This window comes from Triturus cristatus, chromosome 7 (genome assembly GCF_964204655.1).
Source record: "Triturus cristatus chromosome 7, aTriCri1.1, whole genome shotgun sequence".
NCBI lineage: Eukaryota > Metazoa > Chordata > Amphibia > Caudata > Salamandridae > Triturus > Triturus cristatus.
In genome coordinates this window covers 1,663,850,749-1,663,870,254 of record NC_140590.1, presented here as the reverse complement: position 1 = coordinate 1,663,870,254, position 19,506 = coordinate 1,663,850,749, and the positions used below count along the sequence as shown (strand labels likewise).

General features: G+C 47.1%; 1 protein-coding gene across 1 annotated transcript in view; it reads right to left on the bottom strand.

The window, feature by feature from the left end:
* LAMA5 (laminin subunit alpha 5) overlaps positions 1–19,506 on the bottom strand; it is a 402,322-nt gene that overhangs the window by 11,768 nt on the left and 371,048 nt on the right. The window contains exons 74-79 of the mRNA XM_085615185.1: positions 7,525–7,714; positions 7,050–7,202; positions 4,938–5,097; positions 4,320–4,447; positions 3,951–4,044; positions 3,398–3,517 (exon numbers count right to left, since the gene is read on the bottom strand). Of these exons, the coding sequence (XP_085471311.1) occupies positions 3,398–3,517; positions 3,951–4,044; positions 4,320–4,447; positions 4,938–5,097; positions 7,050–7,202; positions 7,525–7,714 (845 nt within the window). The remainder of the gene's footprint in view (positions 1–3,397; positions 3,518–3,950; positions 4,045–4,319; positions 4,448–4,937; positions 5,098–7,049; positions 7,203–7,524; positions 7,715–19,506) is intronic.

The following is a 19,506-nucleotide window of genomic DNA, read 5'->3' as shown; positions in this document are numbered from 1 at the left end:
GAAAAATGAGAAGAAGTTTGGTATCAAACTTCTCAGCACATTAAACCCACACTGATGTGGGATTTAATGAAAAATGCACAGAGGGCATCTTAGAGTTTCCCCCTGAAAAACGAACTACCACTAGTGTCCAGGCTGAGTGGCTGCTTTCAGCTGCCACCATCAGACATGTTTTTGGGCCCCTGGGCGAGAGCCTGCTGCTCTCGGGGGGCCTGAAACAATGCACATCCTGGGACGAGGTGCTAAGCCTCCTCCCCCAGAATGGGCAGGGTCCACGAAGGGGAAGCTTCAAAGGCTTGCCGCCTTTGTGAGCTTCCCCAGTCGACTTGCTGCTTTTGCAACTGGTCCCCACTGGTTCTGACCCCCACTCTGGGCGGGAGAATCAGCGGAAAAAACAAGTGAGCAAGAGAGGTGTGCCCACCTCTGCCAACTCCACCCCTCAGGTGGGGGAAGCGAGGTGAAGCACAACTCTCAGTCCCCGCCATCTTGCAGATGGGGGGGAACCAAGCCAACCAGGGAAAGGCTTATGCTCCCTCCCACAGGAGGGTGGAATAATAGAGGGTGTACCCACCCCAGGGAAGAGACCCATTGGTCCCAACCTTTTACCTACCTGTAACGCCCCTAAATCTAGTATTTAGGGGCACCCCTGAACCTTGCTTCCTCAAACAAAAACCAACTACAAGAAAAGAAAAAGGACCAAACAGCCATGCCAAAGCTAACAAGAGGAAGACGCCCACTGACTTGCTCCCAGCCCTACCTCCACCTCGAACCTGCTTCTGCGAAATACCGGTGTATCCTGCACCCAGCAACATCGAAAACCCCGGAGGACCTGCCTGCCTTCCCACCACAAAGACTGTCTCCTGTGAACACCGGATTTGTTCATCAACAACCTCTGGCCCCGGCCGGAAACCGCAAATCCGCACCACTCTGCACCCACCATGCATGGCCTGAGCTCGAGTAGGCAAATACCACAAGGAGGTCCCCCTAGCAATCCTGACCTGAGATCCAGCGACCCCTGACCTGCCTCAAGCCTCCAGCCGATGCCTGCAGCCTAAATCCGGAAGGTTCCCCCAACCGCGACCAGGTAAGAAGATCAGACCCTAAAAGGCACTCCTGCACCTGACGCTCCATGGCCTTGGGTGGCCCAACCGAGGTGCCTAGCCAAACCCCAAATACCTCTCAAAGTGGTGGTCGCACCCAGAAGACCTTCGTCCCCGAGCCTGCGCAGCTTTTGCAAACTGGAGACTCCCATTGAAAGCTACAGGGCTTCCGACGTCAAAACAGCACTCTGCACCCGGCCGCCCCAGTGCCGCTGAGGGTGCATCTTTTGCGCTGGCCTAAACCCCCATTTGCCCTGAGCTTAAGTCCAGGAGCTTTCCTCCCACAACCCAGTGGCCTGCTCGTCAGCAGCCACCAACCGGAGGCCCACTATCCCCCAATGGATAACAGTGGGCCTCAGCACTCTGTACCCGACCGCCCTAGTGCCACTGAGAGTGTAACAAGAATGCATCCTTGACCCTGGGGGACACGTGAGTCTAACCCCAGAATACCAGCTCCCACAACAAAGTACTTACCTTTGAACAGTTAACCACTATTTCCCTCCATAGGATAACATTGCCTGTTTTTCTATGAAAAGCTTCAAAGGATCTGCAGCTCATATGCCTCAAACACGATGTTACTTACCCGTTTACAGGAAATGTCAGAGTGTAGTATCCAGGTATACTACACTGTGTAAGCAAGGTAATCTCAGAAGTAACTTACCTGTAATTTTACTAAAAAGCCCAATCAAAGTATATGTTCTGTATTTACAAAGCATTGCATTTCTCAGTGACAATACTGTAAGTCAAAACAAAGTACATATACAATTACAATCTAACCTGTATTGCAACTGTATATTTACAGCAAAGTATTTATCACCTACCTGTGCCAGGATTGCTTGGTTCTAGAAAATAAAATAACTAAAAGAATATTTTTATACAAAAACAATTGGTCTGAAGTTCAGTCTTTCAGTGTGTGAATTCATTTGCTGACTAAGTGTGTATAACCAATGCTTAACACTGTCCTCTGATAAAGCCTTACTGTTCGACCACACTACCACAAATAGAGAGTAAGGTGTCTACCTTTGGGGTTCCACTGGACTCTGTGTACATTATACTTCACTTTGGTATAGTATATACAGAGCCAGCTTCCTACACTTCGTCCAAATCAGAGCCGGATTCTGAGACGGATATAAGATCTTCTTCATCCCCTAATGCAGCGCCGGTCTCCTGCTCGGAATCTTCTCCGAAGAGGTCGGGAATGGATCTGATGTTTTCGCTCTGCATGTCGCGACGTCGAGCCAGACTGTCACGGAGCGTTTTCTTTGAGCGGAAAGATTTACACGCGTCACAGTCCTGTTCGTTGTGCTCTGGAGATAAGCACAAGTTGCACACTTTGTGTGAGTCGGTGCGCGGGAACTTCGCGTGGCACCGAGGACGAAATTTAAATGGAGTCCGTTCCATCAACCGTCAGGCCTACCCCGCATAAGTCCACCTTGCAGCCTTCCACGAATTTCTCTAACGAAATAGAGGTTTTTCATGTCACCGAAATGAAGACTCACCTACCTTGTGACTGGAAAGACTTCTTTGAAGAAAAACAACTTGCAAACATCCGGACGTAACACTAGATGGCAGGAGAATGCAAAGCATGTGATCTACAGCTCACATGCCTCGAACAATAAATTACTATTTTCTCAACTTCCCTTTTTGTTTTAGACAAATCTGTAACACGCTTATCTTTGACCCATTCCTTCCTATCAAATAAGCATTGGCAAAGCCAGTAGATCAGTCTTTAATGTGTCGTAAACACAGGCATTCACAAATGCTGTTTAAATGCACTGCACGCACACATTTTATTTATCACATTAAAGCTTTTTCTATTAGACTGCTTTCTGTTGCCTTCAGTTCTTTAGCCTTTGTATGCGTTCTATACAAACAGCGTGACGACTGAGCATATTCTTTAGATGTAAATTAGTCCCTCATGCATTCCAGTGGAAGCACTTCTAGGAAGACGGAAAGATACACCTAATAGCATGACGTGAGAGAGTGATACCCCACTCTATATACACTTTAAAAAATAGGTAACAATGTGAGGTCAAATAGAGCTGTGGTGAAGTCAGACCAAAAAATAAATCTGCTGAGGTTTGGTATTAATGCCATGCTCAAGTTGTTATCAATCTCTCATCAGTCGTGGTAAAGAAAGAGTAAATTACAGGAAACCCATGTTTAACAAGTCCATCTTTTGAAGTGGTTTAAAACATTGTGGGTAGAGCAGACCTGATACAAATGAACACATTCCACAGTCGGCCACAAATGTAAGGACAGAGGTGGTTACCCCATGCCTGAGGCTCGCTACCACTCACCCGGCACTCCTCCAACATAGATGGGTTCCTTCACACTGGTTGAAGAGACGTTGCTGGGCCCCACTGTGTGGTTCCCCTCGGTGTCCACGTCCAGCTGGATGACATTCTTCCCTTTAAGTACTTATAGGAAAAAGTAAGAACAAAAATGAATGTACAGCAACAGGTAGACAAACACCATGTCTAAGCTAATGAAGGCAGAAGAGCAAGGGGATGTAAGAGTAGTTTCATAGCCGCTTACTCAATCCTGACCGGTGACAGTCACACAGGAAGGGATTATTGTAACAGACGACATGGGAGAGGAGCATCTGATTATTCTTTGCTTGAGAGAGTGTTTTGTTTAGCTCTACTGTTTTTTTGCAAGCTTCTTTGTTTAAGATTTGGGTAAAGACCAGGATGGCAGCAATGTAGAGAAGTGTCTACTCCAAGAAGGGTGCTAAATGCTTCTCACAATACTAGTCAGTTTTATCAATGGGCTTTGATCGGCTGGTAGAATGGGTAAATTGAAGTAAGTGTTTGACGTGCCCTAGGTATAACCCATAATAAACTCTCATACCAGCGACTGTATGCCACTGCCCATCACACAATGACTGCTGAGGGGTCACCGACACCTGGAATTCCCCTGCACCCATATCCGCTTGGACGGTGACCTGGAGGAAAAGAAAGAAAGGGATTATATGGCACACTAGAGGTAGCTTAACACAACTCTGTGCTCTGAAACAGTAGAGAAAATTAAGAACAAACAGAGTGGAGAAGTGGGAAAATGCTTGGCAAAGCGCCATGGCAAATCAGTAAATGGGATTCCAATGAAGCTTTGATTAAAATTACAAGATGTATACATGGTGCAACTAACATGTCATTAAATCATGTATCGACTTGACCTACTGCTCAGTTGCACTATGAGCAAAGACGCTGCTGTACTCACCCTTTGGCCATCGGTGTACACGGTGAGGTAGTGCCCCTTTTTCCTGCCGATATGGAAGATCAGGCTGGAGGAACTCTGGGGGCGGATTTCCAGAATGAGTTCAAGATCCTCTCCAAAGGCGATAGAATCTAGTAAAATCAGAAGAGAAGAAAGTAAAGGAGCTTGTGAAGTACATTACGGCCAATGTTGTGCATTAGCAGCATCCTAAACTGCAGAAGGAGGAATTGAAGATCAGGATATATGACCACAATAAAGCTGCCAACCAATAGCAACCTGCTTTTCTAAATGGGTCAATGTGAAATATCAAATATTAAGAAAGTGTCTGGAAATTATTCCTTACCATATACAAATTATGGTTGACGTTAAAATGCTCTGTGACTTATTTTTTCACTGGTGTAAAGTATCTTGCAGTCTATTGGTGCTGCTCCACTTGTATGAATACAGAGACAGGTGTGAGTCAAAGGGGCCTAAGCTTGGGGAACATCACAAAAATTGAGGGATTGTTAGACAAATGCCTCCTCTGCACTGTCTCTGAAAACATGACCAAGTGTGGAAAGTATTGAGTGTTGGTTCTACAAGAGTCCCCCAGCCCTAAGCATGAAAAACAGAATCTTGTACCCAGACTAAGTAATCCGCCCTCCGGGGCGAAGTAGAGGCCGCTCTCCGTGGTTCCCTCATGGCAAGGTGTGACAGCGAAGATGCGGTCCGGAGAGTCTAGGAGTTGCCCATTCAGCTTCAGGTTCTTAATGCAGCCATCAAAGCTGGTGAGTGATGCCTCCTGAGAAAGGAGAAGCAGAACAGAGTGAAATGGAAGTCTGACACCATAATGGAGGACTGTGTGTGCACAGTGCATTTATTGGGAACAAACAATGGAGGCCATCTAACCAGTAGCCAAAAGCTATTAGTATTGAGGGACTTCGATCTGCCTGCACTTGATCCTTTATCAACCAGTCCGTCCGTCTGATACATTACATGTATTCCCATGCACGCATCCCTCAACAGTGGGGGCCTGATTTAGATCTCCGTGGACGGGTTACTCCGTCACAACAGTGACGGATAGCGTGTCTCCCAAAATATAAATCCCATTATAACCTATGGGATTTATATTTCGACGGACGGAATATCCAATACCGGTGTGATTGAGTAACCCGTCCGCCAAGATCTAAATCAGGCCCGTAGCCTTTTATTCATCCCTCGATGCATCCATGTTGTTTAACCGGTCCAACATTTTACCCCCATTGGCTCATGCACTTACCCATCCATCAACTCATTCACTTAAACATTCATCCACCCATTACCACATCAATGGCTACTACTTACCCGTGCCCAAAGCTTCACATTCATGCACGTTCTCAATTTGCACATCTTCCATCAACCAACGCACTTTCACCTATGCCCTAAACTACACCGACCCAAACCACATTCATTCAGTCATCTATAAACACATATATCAGCCTAAACATCCATTTATCTACCGACCATCAAAAAGTATTAAGATAGCCACTCAATCATCCATCTACCCATGCCTTCAAACAACCAATCAAATGTATTATAATACAACCTATTCATAGACTCTCACACATTCATACTTGTCAGAAATCTGTAAGCACTAGCAGAAACCATCTCAGGGAAGAGTGTCAATTGATGCGATCCGCTCTGCCTATACAGCACTCAACAATGTATTTCTTTAGCGTAAATAAGCACCTAGGTTGCTCAATCTGAGCTGGTTTTATAATACACCATAATCTTGAACATTGATGCACAGGTAGTTGGCAGAAGGTCAACACCATTCTCTTGGCTGCATCTCTACCAAGTCCAACACAAGTCAGCTCATTTAATGTGGGCCATCATAGAAACAATTTGCACCCATCGAAAAGTTGGATGCAGGAGCTCAGTAGCACCCACAGCCAAAGAACTGTTGAACGCTGGAATGCTGGTAAATGTGCCCGGACGAGAATAGTTACTAAGAAAGGAGGGAAATGTATCTGGATGAGAAAGATGTCCATTCAGATGGATTTGATTCTGGGCTTCCAGATATCCTTTCATGTGCTGCTGGCATTTGTATCTGGAAAAGGCTTTCTGAATAGTATATATCCCATTAGGTGATACACACACACAAGAAGGTTTTGCTGTGATGTTAGATATGTCATCTTATTATACCCCAAATCTGTGTAGACTAACACAATCTATTTCAGTTGTACAAAAGTCAGATGATGCCCTCTTCCCAGTCTTTCAACACAATTCAATCTCTTTCAACCTCGCTCTAACTTGAGGAAGACAAAAGACTCTTTCACATGACGCACCTTCCACCAAGGAGACATTTGTATAAACAAATGTATAACTCAACAAGCCATGCATTGAAACAAATACACTGGTGCTGCTGTTTGGTGCAGTACCCACATTTCTTCCTGCTGTGCCCATCAACGAAAACAGCAGAAGTGTCATGCAAGGGAATATGTAACAATGCACCCAACTAGCATTCAACAGACAAGCAAGACACCAAGGTTACTTCTTCTGGTAAAGTCTAAAGGTACAATCCAGAGGATAGCTTGCTGCCACCTTCAACACATAGAAGATACTTTCCACATTGCCACCTTCCACACTGGTAGGACGATTAGCCAAAAAACAAAATCTAAAATATTCCTCCAACCCTCTAATGGAAGCATTAATCTTATAGTTTCCATATTCATGAAGAAGACCCATCCAAAGCCCTCTGGTTCAGATACTTACCGGAACGCGATTCTTGGCTTTGCCCTCAGGGATGCCACCCACATAAAATGGGCCAGTAACCACAAAGTCTGAGCCGGATAGTGCGGTGCTGCTTTGAGATCTCAGGCCATTTATCACCAGGTGGATCTTGCTCTTATCTCGGCTGAAGAAAATCTTGAAAAGAAAGTCAAGAAAAGGGTCATGTACACAGCATTAAGGTTCAGATTTCATTGGTTGACACCACTCTTTGTTACTCCCATATGCCTCTGCTGTGGTCTTTGTATCTTTGGCAGTGTCTCTCTGCCATCCCTTTTTCAGCCACACAGTCCAGCCCACTAAAAATTAAGTGGTCTGGTCATTCCAGACCTTATACAAAAGTGACATTATAAAAAAAGTAATAAATGTTAAGATGAAGCAACATATTCAGGGAATCAGCATTCATTTACAGACAATTTCTTACTCCCTCACAGAGCTGTGGGAGAGGATAGATGCTTACCGTGTGCCACTTTCCATCCTGGTACTTGTCTTTGCTGCGGAGTCGCAACTTGCTTCCACTGCTTTCCACGAGGAAGACGAAACGCCCATGGGAGATGAAGAGAGCCATGAAGGAACTCTCCTGCTCATTGGCCACGTAGAAAAGCATGCCAGTAGAAGAGTTTAGCCGCACTTCCAGGGAAAAGTGGGACCTGTGGTACAAGAGACCAGAGATGCAGAATTGAGCACTTACTGCACCATTTGGAGGTGAAAGAGAAAGCTGTCTCTATATGTGATATCTCAATAATCTAATATAACTCTCAATAATCTAATATAACATGTAACGAGTCAGGGGTTCCCTTATGAATGGACAGAGGCTTGCTATGCAATCTCAAAGTTCTCTTTTAGGGGGCAGTGTGGTCGAGCAGCCCTAGGCTTAATACAGAGGAGTGCAGTGTAAGGCATTACAAAATACACACAATGATTAATAAATGACAACATGACTCAAGAAGGAGATTGAAAATAATTTATAAAAATACCAAGTACCTTTATATATGATTTGGCATCAGAGAAAAATCGTTCAGGTAAGTATGTTTTTAAATATAAAGTCTTTTCACTTTAAAAAGTGGACACTGCAATTTCTGAGTTCTACAATGTTACCCTACAGAAAGAAGTACAAGCTCGCAGACAGGTACAGTACATCGACTTACACGACCATTCTCCAGGAGTTAAGGTGAGCGACGGGAAAAGTCCAAGGCAGCATCAACAGGACCCCACCAGCGGCACGAGGGCGGCAGGGTGAAGAGTGCAAATCAGCGTCAGGAGCCCAATGCGTTTCAATGGGGATCGGTCACTGTAAAAAGAGGCTGCAGGCTCTGGCTAGGAAGCCAGTCAGGCTGAACCCTCAAGTGGGGTCAGACCTTGCAATGCTCGCTGACATGTGTGGTCCTCTTCTCTAAGGTCCAAGGGCGGTGGGTGCAGGGGTGTCCTTAGGCATGAGGATTTACCTACGGGAGCAGTCTCAGTTGAGGGGTTCTGCGTGCAGAGGCTGCAGGCGACGTTGGGGAGTCCAGGAGGGGTGAAAACATGATGGTCTCGAGCTGTGGAGGGCTGGGGAATCTTATTGGCATGGTGACCCACTTCAACTCGTGTCGGTGGCAACAGGTGCAGTGGTGGCTTCTGGTGTCAGATTTTGGCAGTTCCAGAGGCCACAGTCTTCCCTTTTGGAGATTCTTTAGAACAGGTCTGCTGCTCACGGGAGGTTGTGAGTCATTTTTGTAAGTCAGGCAGTCCTCCCAAGTTTCTGGATTCACAGCTGCAGGACGAGTCAACCTTGGTGCAGTTTTCAACGAGGGATGCAGAAAGGCTGGCAGGGCTGGTACCAGGTCACCTGCTTCGTCTTGGCTTTTGCAGCTCTTCGGTGTCCTCTTTTCTTCTATCTGCTTATCTGGTGCCAGGGACTCCCCTAAATACGGAATTTAGGGAAGTGTAGGGTAGTAGCCAGTCTGCTACTGACCCTTGGGGTCACTATGCCTCCTATATGACCACTTCCTGTGGGAAGTGAGCATACCCCTGTTCCAAAATTCCTATGTATGCCATCACAAAGATGACTACTTCTGAAAAATCGAATCCACTTCACATTAGCCCACCTTAGGGGTGGTACTAGCCTAGAGATGGCACGCCTATGTGACTAGCTAATTTTCCCACCTCTCCAGGTGCCAAGGGGGCTCTGGACAGGGGAGATGGCTTCCTCTCATTTGAGGGGAAACAGATTTGCATTCCAAAGGTGGCAGCTTCTTTGAAGCTCGCCGGCCCAAGGAGGCTATTCAGCAGGTGATCCTGTGGGAGGGGGTGTTACACCCTTTTCACAGACAGGCTTTGGTTCCGGGTCTCCTGAGAGCAAAGGCTCTCACCCTAGGAGATCAGAACAGTGTCTCAGGTGGCAGAAAACAGTAGGCACACCAGAGACTGGTAGGATTTCAGGGGGCGCCTCTAAGGTGCCCTATGGGTGCCTGTATTGATACGTACAACACTGGCATCAGTGTGGGTTTTTCCAATAGTAGATGTTTGATACCAAACGCCCCTATTTTCAGTGAAGCCATCATGTAGCTGGGGAACTTGTTTTCACCAGTGTCCAGCACATGTTTTAAAATGGCTTCCCTATCCACTTGCACTGGCAGTAATAAGACTGACCAACACGTGGGCAAATCTGCTAATGCAGGTATGCACTCACATGTAAAATTCAGCACCCTGCCTTAGGGGTGTTAAGCCTGCTGTAGGGGTGACTTACAAATATTCCATGCAGTGGTAGGAGACATGGCACACAGGGATGTGTGACATGTCGTGTTTTCACTTTTGTCTGTGCCAAAGACACGCAGCCTGCAATGGCAGTCTTGCATGTGCTTGGTGAGGGGTCACTTAGGGTGGCACAACTTGTGCTGCAGCTCTTAGGGACCCTCTTTAGTACCCATGCCCTAGGTACTAGAGGAACCATTTACTAAGGACTTACAGAGGGTGATAAAGGTTTTGCAAATTGGGGGAACAATTGTACAGTTTTAAAGGAAAGAACACTGGTACCGGGGACCTGGTTAGCAGGAACCCAGCACACTTCAGTCAAAGTTGTATCAATACCAGGCAAAAAGTGTGTGTGTGTGTGGAGGGGGGGGGGGGTACTGCAACAAAAGCCCAGCTTCCTACAACATGCGACATCGTAATGTTCTTTACACAGATGTAATATGATTCTGAAAGGACGCAGACATGAAGAATGCCCGATTTACGTGAAGAATTATATCTTGGGTATGAACTGAAAACGTTTCATAAAGGCTGCCATCTCCTTACGGAGAGCAAGGGATAGTTCCATGCTGAACAGACTACGGAGAAACTTACACATACAGACTTTATTTATTGTCAAAAGTCACACTTCTTCCAAGACAGGAATTCTACACAATAATTTTGATAGTATTACAGTATTTAGGTAGGTCCACACTTTTTGAAATGTGGGTCCATTCCAGTCATGCCTTTAGAAATTCTGTTCCGAAAATAAACTTCACAATAGGTGTCCCATGCCTGGAAGATCAAAATGTGCCCACTTGTTATGACTGAGGAATGAACCCTATATACACACCACTTTGTTTGGGGAATATTTATACATATGGACCTTAAGGTCCACAACTAATGACAGTATGCACCTAGGACACTCAACAGGGCAATTACGGATATTTTATTGGATCACGAGAGTTAATTGTAAATCTTCATTTTATTGTTATTCTGATAGTCATTTATTTGCATAACACCAAAAGAAATGTTACTTACTGTAATCCTGGTTCTGCATCGCAAATTCTCATTTAAGTCATAAGTGCAGAATACCTCCCGCCAGCATGAAGTTAATAACCACAAGAATACATTTGATATGTCACTTTGTGAAATTATTTCAGGAAAGGTGGACATTTTTAGCATAGATCAATAATTAGGTCACCTCCCTATTAAAAACGCAGGTAGCATTTACTATTTTTTCACTTTGAGGTAATTTTTTTTATAAAGACCTACATTGCAGCATCTGCTTGAAAAATGTAGTCCCTAAAAACTATAAAGAGTCAAACTTCTTCATTACAGGAGAACAAAAGAAAGTAAAGAGTGTCTGTCAGGTTAAGAGTGCAAAAGGTCAAACAGGTAAATTACACCTTTAGGAACACAAAACCTTTCAGCTTCCAGCATGCCTTGTACTCACAATGCCTTGTACTGGTTTCTCCTCATTTCTTTAGGTCCAATTCCTCAGGATTGCTTATTTATCACTTCAATATGCGTTTTTAATGCTCCTTCACCATTTTTTTACTCCTAGTTTTTTTTATGTGAAGTTTCTTTTCTTTCTAACGCATTCCCTGTCTTTCAAGGTCCCTTCCTGCGCTAGAAACAGGGTATTGTAGATATCACTGCCACCACTCCAGACACACTCGACAATTACAGGACTACTTAAATTAAAAAAATGTGGGTCCTCTGATTGACAGAAGTAACTTTTTCTCCCGTCTGCCATTTTGATTCTGCAGTACTTATATATATATAATATACATCCAACATTGTATTTAAAAGAATGTTTTTGTGATTGGACCCATCACAGCCCTCCTGTGAAGTCCTGCAGTACTCCTGTGGAACCCAGCAAGGCCCTCTCAGGTACCCGCCACTCAAGCTTCACCTGCATGGTACAGTGCAAGCTTCACCAAGGGAGCTTGCATGGTACTTCAGTACCATGAGGATGAAGCTTGAGCAACAGATACCGTGGTAACTCAGAGACCGGCTACTGGCTGGGATGATACATCCCTCGATGACTCCTTGCGGACCTGGAATACTTTTGCGAGCAGCATTATATAGCTCGAAACGGTGTTGCAGACGCACGCGGGGAGCCACGCCGTACATGCCAAATCTGCCACTGGTGGGGCTTCCTGTAGGGAGGCCTCCCACCCTGCTCAAGAGTGCCCAAGTGGCTAGCTGGACGGAAGCTGGGGTGACAACAGTAGGAGATTGCTACCAAGATGGGATGCGGATCCCGCTGGATGATTTCCTGACACGGTATGAACTGGCAGGTGGCCAATTTCTTACATATCATGCAGTAACCCAAACACTTAAGGGTTTATGGGAGCGAGGACCGACAGGAACCACAAACCCACAAACCAATACAGGTGTTAGTAACTCGAGGATCGGCCAGATATCTAGTGAAATGGCACTATAGGGCGCTGATTGGAACGGTGAAAACTCCTTTGGAACAGTTGAGGGCCAGGTGGAGTGCGGCGGTGGGGCGGGACTTACAAGACAGAATGGTCCCAGGTGCGGAGAGGCCCGAAACAAATTTCTAGAAACACAGCATTAAAACGTATTCAATTTAACTATGTACATTGGGTTTATCTGACGCCTCCCAGACTGTCATACATGGAGGAGAAACCCCGAGGATGCCCAAATGTACCCAATTAGATGAGGAGTTCATACACATGACATAGGGGTGTGCGTTGTTGCAGAGATTTTGGGATACAGACCTAAAGCAGGTCAATGCTACATTGGGGCGACAGCTTACACCCACAGTAGAGATAGGTCTCCTGGGCCTGTTCCACCAGCCGGAAGATAAGCAGGTGGGCTCCCGCTTTGTAGATCTAGCCCTGGTGCTGGCACGTAGGCAGATCGCTAGGAGTTGGAAAACCCCGACTGGCCCATCAGTGATAATATGGGAAAAGACAGTAGAAGATTGGGCCAGGACCGCAGAAAGGGCAATACAAAGAGAAGAGGCGAGAGGGATTCGAAAGAAACCTATCGCTGACCTATGGACAGAAATTTTAAGGGCTTGGGCGGGTAGGAAGGATGAACACAATACTGCCCAGGAAGTCACGGGAGTAAGCATAGAGGTAGATAGCGATTCATCTGGAGGACATTGAATATTGCAAGAAATAGATACCCCAGGACAGATGCCCCCCTGACGAACCGGACAATACTGTAAAATGGAACATGAAGGATATAACCACTGGATAGTTTCGAGTTATACAAGTTACCCAAGAATAGGGGTTTAGTTTGTTTGGTTTATGCTCTACAATTTTTTGTTGTGTATACACAAGATATGGGGTTAGTAAGAACAAACATTAACAGCTCTCTATGTAGTATTTAAATAAAATTTTAAAAAATTGTATCAAGCCAAAAAAGACCTAAGACAGTGCTATAGAACGAATATAATGGTGGAGAAAACACATAAAGATGGAAGGCATAGAGATAATGAGGTAAAAATAGATATACTGTGATAAAAGTCGGGTATCAAGAATATGCATGGAGTATTGTGTTCATAAAGAGTATGCTCAGAAATATGTATTGTTGGAAGATTGTTGGATAAATGCTTGTGAGAAAGTGGCTCTGTATATACTGTTCCCTAATAGGTACAGGGTGTACAGAGTCCACAGTCCCCCAGAGGCTGATAGAGGTCAAAGTTAGGTATGACCTTACTCTCAAAAGTGGTAGCTTGGTCGAGCAGTAAGGCAGTACCAGAGGACAGTGTAAAGCATTTATTGTACACACTCAGTCAGCAAATGGTTTCACACACTCAATAACTGAACTCTAGGCCAATGATTTGTATATATAAAATATATGCTTGTTTTATTTTTAGAACCACAAGGGGATAAAAATATACTTTCTCAGAATGAGAGGTTGAATATAAATACTTTTGTTTCAAGCAATAAATTTGTAAAACAGTCACAGTTGGTTGCAATAAACAATCCTATTTCCTAAACATAACAATGCATTGAGCTCAATGGTAAATTCAGGTTATTTGTAATAAATTACTTTTCAGATTACTTTTGGAATTCCAGGTCTGGATCCTAGAACCAGCCTGGGGTCAGTATTCAGAATCAAGTGAGTAAAGTCGACTTAATAACTGTAAGGATTTTTAGATAATATTTAGCTATTTCAAAAGTTAGCACTTAGAAAATATTTCACAGAAAACATTCAATGGATCTCTATGGCAAGAAATTCAAATTGCAGGTAGAGTACTTTATCGTTACTTTAGTAATCCAGGACTGGGTGCCTAGACCCAGGACTGGGGTCCTTATCAAAAGCAGGTAAGTAATTTCGTTTGCAGAAATGGTACGATTTTAAAAGAATATTTCAAATTTGCAAAAGTAGACACTTAGAAGAAATTTCACAGAAAAGCAGACAATGGTTTCCTATGGGAGAAAAATGAGTTAGAAGTAAGTATAGTTGTGAACACTTTTCAGAGTCAGGGCTGGGCACCAAGATCCAGCACTGGGAGCTCACCTAGGAGCAGGTGAGTAAATTCGTTTTTGTCACTTGGCTGATTTTTGGTGAATTTTTGCAGTTTTGAAAAGTTCACACTTAGAAGATTTTTGAAGAAAAAGCCAGTCAATGTTACCCTATGAGGAAAATGAAGTTAGCGGTTTAAGGGTAAGTACTCGACTGGTAATGTTGAAATTCCGGGCATGGACTCAGGGGTCCCCCAGTGTCAGGTAAGCACAGTTGGTTCACCCTCAGCGGTTTCAGGACGGCCGGGTGCAGAGAGAGTTGGGCCCAATGTTATCCTATGAGGGATAGGGGGGCCTTGGTTGGTGGCTGCTGTCTGGCAAGCCACGCGGCTGTGGGAGCTGGGCTCCTGGTCACTTACTCAGGGCAAGTGGGGAAGTAGGTTAGAGTAGAGAGGGCACTGCCAGGGCCACTCGGGCGGCTGGGTGCAGGGTGCTTTTGAGCCTTAGGGCGCTCAATGGAAATCAATGGGAATGTTCCGGTTTGGAAAGAGGCTGCAGGCTCGGGGACGAGGATGTTTCAGGTGCCACCACCACTTCGAGAGGTAAGTTGGGTAGTTGTAGGTTAGGTGGGTACCCCGGGATTGGGCACAGGGGGTCGCAGGGCGCCGGGTGCAGGGGTGCCTTTTGACGTCGGGAATCTTACCCTCTGGTTGATCGCGGCTGGGGTGGCACTTGGTTCTGAGGCTGCAGGCTCCTTCCGGGATGTCGAGGGGGGTCCTTGGGTGCCGGACTCGGGGTCACAGTCGCCGTGGGGTCGTCCTCAGGGTCTTTGTCCACTCCGGCACTGGCCAGGCTTGGCTGGTGCAGAGTGTGTTGGGTCCGCGGTCCCGGGCTGGTGCCAGGGATAGCAAGTAGGTTTCTTGAGTAGAGCCTCTACTCGTGGGAGTCCCAGGGGCTTAGAGCTAAAGGGTAGCCAGGTCCTCCGGGGTTGGTGAGGTTGCTGGCCACGTGGGATGCCGCGCTGGTGCAGGTTCGAGAGTCGACAGGCCGGTAGGGCTGGGGCCAAAGCAGTTGGTGTCTTCTTCTCTTTTTAGCAGCTGCAGGGCAGGTCTGTGTTCTTCTTGCTCTTCTTGTCGTTTTTCTATCTGGAATCTGGGGAAGGAAGGTTCAGGGGGCCCCTAAATACTAGATTTAGGGGCGTTACAGGTAGGTGAAGGCCAGGGACCAATGGGTCCTTGTCCTGGGGTGGGTACACCCCCTATCCTGCCTCTCTCCTGTGGGAGGGGGGCAGTAGCCTAATCCTGATAGGGTAGGGCCTCCCATCTTCAAGATGGCGAGAGCCCGGAGATGTGCTTCACCTCGCCTCCCCCACCTGAGGGGTGGGGTGGGCAGGCTGGCACATCCCCTGTCCTTGTATGGGGTTTCCGGCCAAGCTTCCCGCCAGAGTGGGGGGTTGCAGTGGCCTGGGGAAACTCCAACTGGCGGCATGCCTTTGAAGCTTCCCTTTGCTCATCCTGGGGGAGGAGATTTCTCACCTCACCCAGGATGTGCATTGTTGCAGGCCCGGGAGAGCAGGGGCTCTCCCACCCAGGGGTCCAGCAACGTGTTGCCATTATGGTGCTGTGGAGTTCGTGTTTGACGAGCTCTCAGCACCATGTACTTGTAAAAGGCAGCACTGCACTTACAGTGCCCAGGAATGGACCCGGGTACTGTAGGGGCACAGGGCTCCTGCTCCTGTGCCCACACCATAGGCGTAATGCACCCAGCTAGAGGGGTGGCTGGCATATGCCTTGGCAGTGTAGGTGATGGGCATGGTACACAGTGATGTGTGCCATGTCGACTCTTTGTTTTGTCCTGCACCCAGACACTCAGCCTGCAAGGGCAGTGTGTGTGTGTAAGGGTACAGGGCCTCTGAGGGTGGCACAATGAGTGCTGCAGCCCTTAGAGGCCTTCCCTGGTCACAAGGCCCTGGGTACCTAGGGTACCATTTACTAGGGGCCGACATGTGGCTAGGGTTTGCCAATTTGGAGTTTGTGTGGTTTAAGGAAGGAACATAGGCCCTGGGCACCTGATTGGCAGGAACCCAGGGTACACTCAATCGAAGTACATTCAGCAATTTAGCAAAAAGTGGGGGCATACCATGCAAGAAAGATGGCACTTTCTCACACAACCCCCCCCCAAACGAAAGGTGATGAGACTAACCTTGTCCTATGGAGTCTTCATTGTCTAAGTGGAAGAACCTGGAAAGTCCATCTGCATTGGCATGGGCAGTCCCTGGTCTGTGTTCCACTTCAAAGTCCATTCCCTGTAGGGAGATGGACCACCTCAGTAGTTTTGGATTTTCCCCTTTCATCTGCATTAGCCATCTGAGAGGTCTGTGGTCAGTTTGAACTAGGAAGTGAGTGCCAAACAAGTATGGCCTCAGCTTTTTCAGGGACCAAACCACAGCAAAGGCCTCCCTCTCAATGGCACTCCAACGCTGCTCTCTAGGGAGTAGTCTTCTGCTTATAAAAGCAACAGGTTGGTCTTGGCCTTCATCATTGGTCTGGGATAGGACCGCTCCTATCCCTAGCTCAGAGGCATCAGTCTGCACTATGAACTGCTTGGCATAATCTGGAGCTTTTAGAATTGGTGCTGAGCACATTGCTTCTTTTAGGGTGTCAAAAGCCTTTTGACAACTAACTGTCCAGTTAACTTTCTTGGGCATTTTCTTGGAGGTGAGTTCTGTGAGGGGGGTCACAATGGACCCATACCCCTTCACAAACCTCCTGTAGTACCCAGTCAAGCCAAGGAATGCCCTGACTTGGGTCTGGGTTGTTGGAGCTATCCAGTCCATGATGGCCTGGATTTTGGGTTGTAAGGGCTGTACCTGGCCTCCACCTACAAGGTGGCCCAAGTACACCACAGTGCCCTGCCCTATCTGGCATTTGGATGCCTTGATAGTGAGACCTGCACTCTGCAGAGCCTCTAAAACCTTCCCAAGGTGGATCAGGTGATCCTGCCAGGTGGAGCTAAAGACAGCAATATCATCAAGATAAGCTGCACTAAAGGACTCCAACCCAGCCAGGACATGGTTCACCAACCTCTGGAAGGTGGCAGGGGCATTCTTTAACCCAAAGGGCATCACAGTAAACTGATAATGCCCATCAGGGGTGGAGAATGCTGTCTTTTCTTTTGCTCCTGGGGCCATGCCAATCTGCCAGTACCCTGCAGTTAAGTCAAAGGTACTGAGAAATTTGGCAGCCCCCAATTTGTCTATCAGTTCATCTGCTCTTGGGATAGGGTGAGCATCTGTCTTGGTGACAGAGTTGAGCCCTCTATAGTCCACACAGAACCTCATCTCTCTCTTTTCACCCTGTTGATGAGGTTTGGGGACCAGAACCACTGGGCTAGCCCAGGGGCTCTCTGAAGGCTCAATGACCCCTAACTCCAGCATCTTGCTGACCTCAGCTTTGATGCTTTCCTTGACTTGATCTGACTGTCGATAGATTTTGTTCTTGACAGGTGCACTGTCACCAGTGTCCACATCATGGGTACACCAGCTTGTCAGACCAGGGGTCAGGGAAAAGAGGCTAGCATATTGTTGCAAGACTTGCTTGCAGTCAGTCTGCTGTTGGGCAGAGAGGGTGTCTGAGAAAATCACACCATCTACTGACCCATCTTTTGGGCTGTAGGATAGGAGGTCAGGGAGTGGCTCACTCTCTGCTTCCTGTTCTTCATCAGTCACCATCAGCATGGTGATGTCAGCCCTATCATTGTAGAGTTTAAGGCGGTTCACATGGATGACCCTTTTGGGTGTCCTGCTAGTGCCCAGGTCAACTAGATAGGTGACCTCACTCTTTCTCTCTAGGATAGGGTAAGGGCCACTCCATTTGTCTTGGAGAGCCCTTGGTGCCACTGGCTCCAAAACCCACACCTGTTGCCCTGGTTGAAATTCAACCAGTGCAGCTTTTTGGTCATACCAGTGCTTCTGGAGCTCCTGGCTGGCCTCAAGGTTCTTGGATGCTTTTTCCATATACTCAGCCATTCTGGACCTTAGGCCAAGCACATAGTCCACTATGTCCTGTTTGGGTTCTTGAAGAGGCCTCTCCCAGCCCTCCTTTACAAGACACAGTGGTCCCCTTACAGGATGACCAAACAGAAGTTCAAAGGGTGAGAAACCTACTCCCTTCTGTGGCACTTCCCTGTAGGCGAAAAGCAAGCATGGTAATAGGACATCCCACCTCCTTTTGAGTTTCTCAGGGAGTCCCATGATCATACCTTTCAATGTCTTGTTGAACCTCTCAACAAGGCCATTGGTTTGTGGGTGGTAGGGTGTAGTAAACTTGTACTGCACTCCACACTCTTTCCACATGTGTGTTAGGTAAGCAGACATGAAGTTGGAACCTCTGTCTGAAACCACCTCCTTAGGAAAACCCACCCTGGTGAAGACACCCAGGAGGGCCTTGGCTACTGCAGGAGCTGTAGTAGTCCTAAGTGGAATTGCTTCAGGGTACCTAGTAGCATGATCCACTACTACTAGAATGAATTTGTTCCCTGAGGCTGTGGGAGGTTCGAGTGGACCCACAATGTCCACACCTACCCTTTCAAAGGGGACCCCCACCACTGGTAGTGGAATGAGGGGGGCCTTTGGGTGGCCACCTGTCTTGCCACTGGCCTGACAGGTAACACAGGAGCTGACAAACTCCTTCACCTTTTGGTGCATCTGGGGCCAGTAAAAGTGACTCACTAACCTTTCCCAAGTTTTGGATTGCCCCAGATGTCCAGCTAGGGGGATGTCATGAGCCAAAGTTAGGAGGAACTCCCTGTACTTCTGTGGCACTACCACCCTCCTGGTGGCTCCAGGAGTGGGGTCTCTTGCCTCAGCATACAGTAATCCCTCTTCCCAATAAGCTCTGTGGGTACCACTGACATCTCCCCTGGCTTCTGAAGCAGCTTGTTGTCTCAGGCTTTCAAGAGTGGGACAGTCTCGCTGACCCTGGCACAGCTCTTCCCTAGAGGGTCCCCCTGGGCCCAAGAGTTCAACCTGGTAAGGGTCAAGCTCCATGGACTCAGTTCCCTCAGAGGTATCTACATCCTCTCCAGGGGGAGAGGGGTTCTGAGTGTTGGGCTGTACAGAAGCTGGTCCCCCAGTCTTCTTGTCCTTCCTCTTGGTTGGTTGGGCCATTATTCCAGGCTCCAAACCTACTTTTTCACCCTTCCTCTTGCTCTGTGCTCTGGTTTGCACACACACCAATTCAGGGATGCCCAGCATGGCTGCATGGGCCTTTAACTCAACC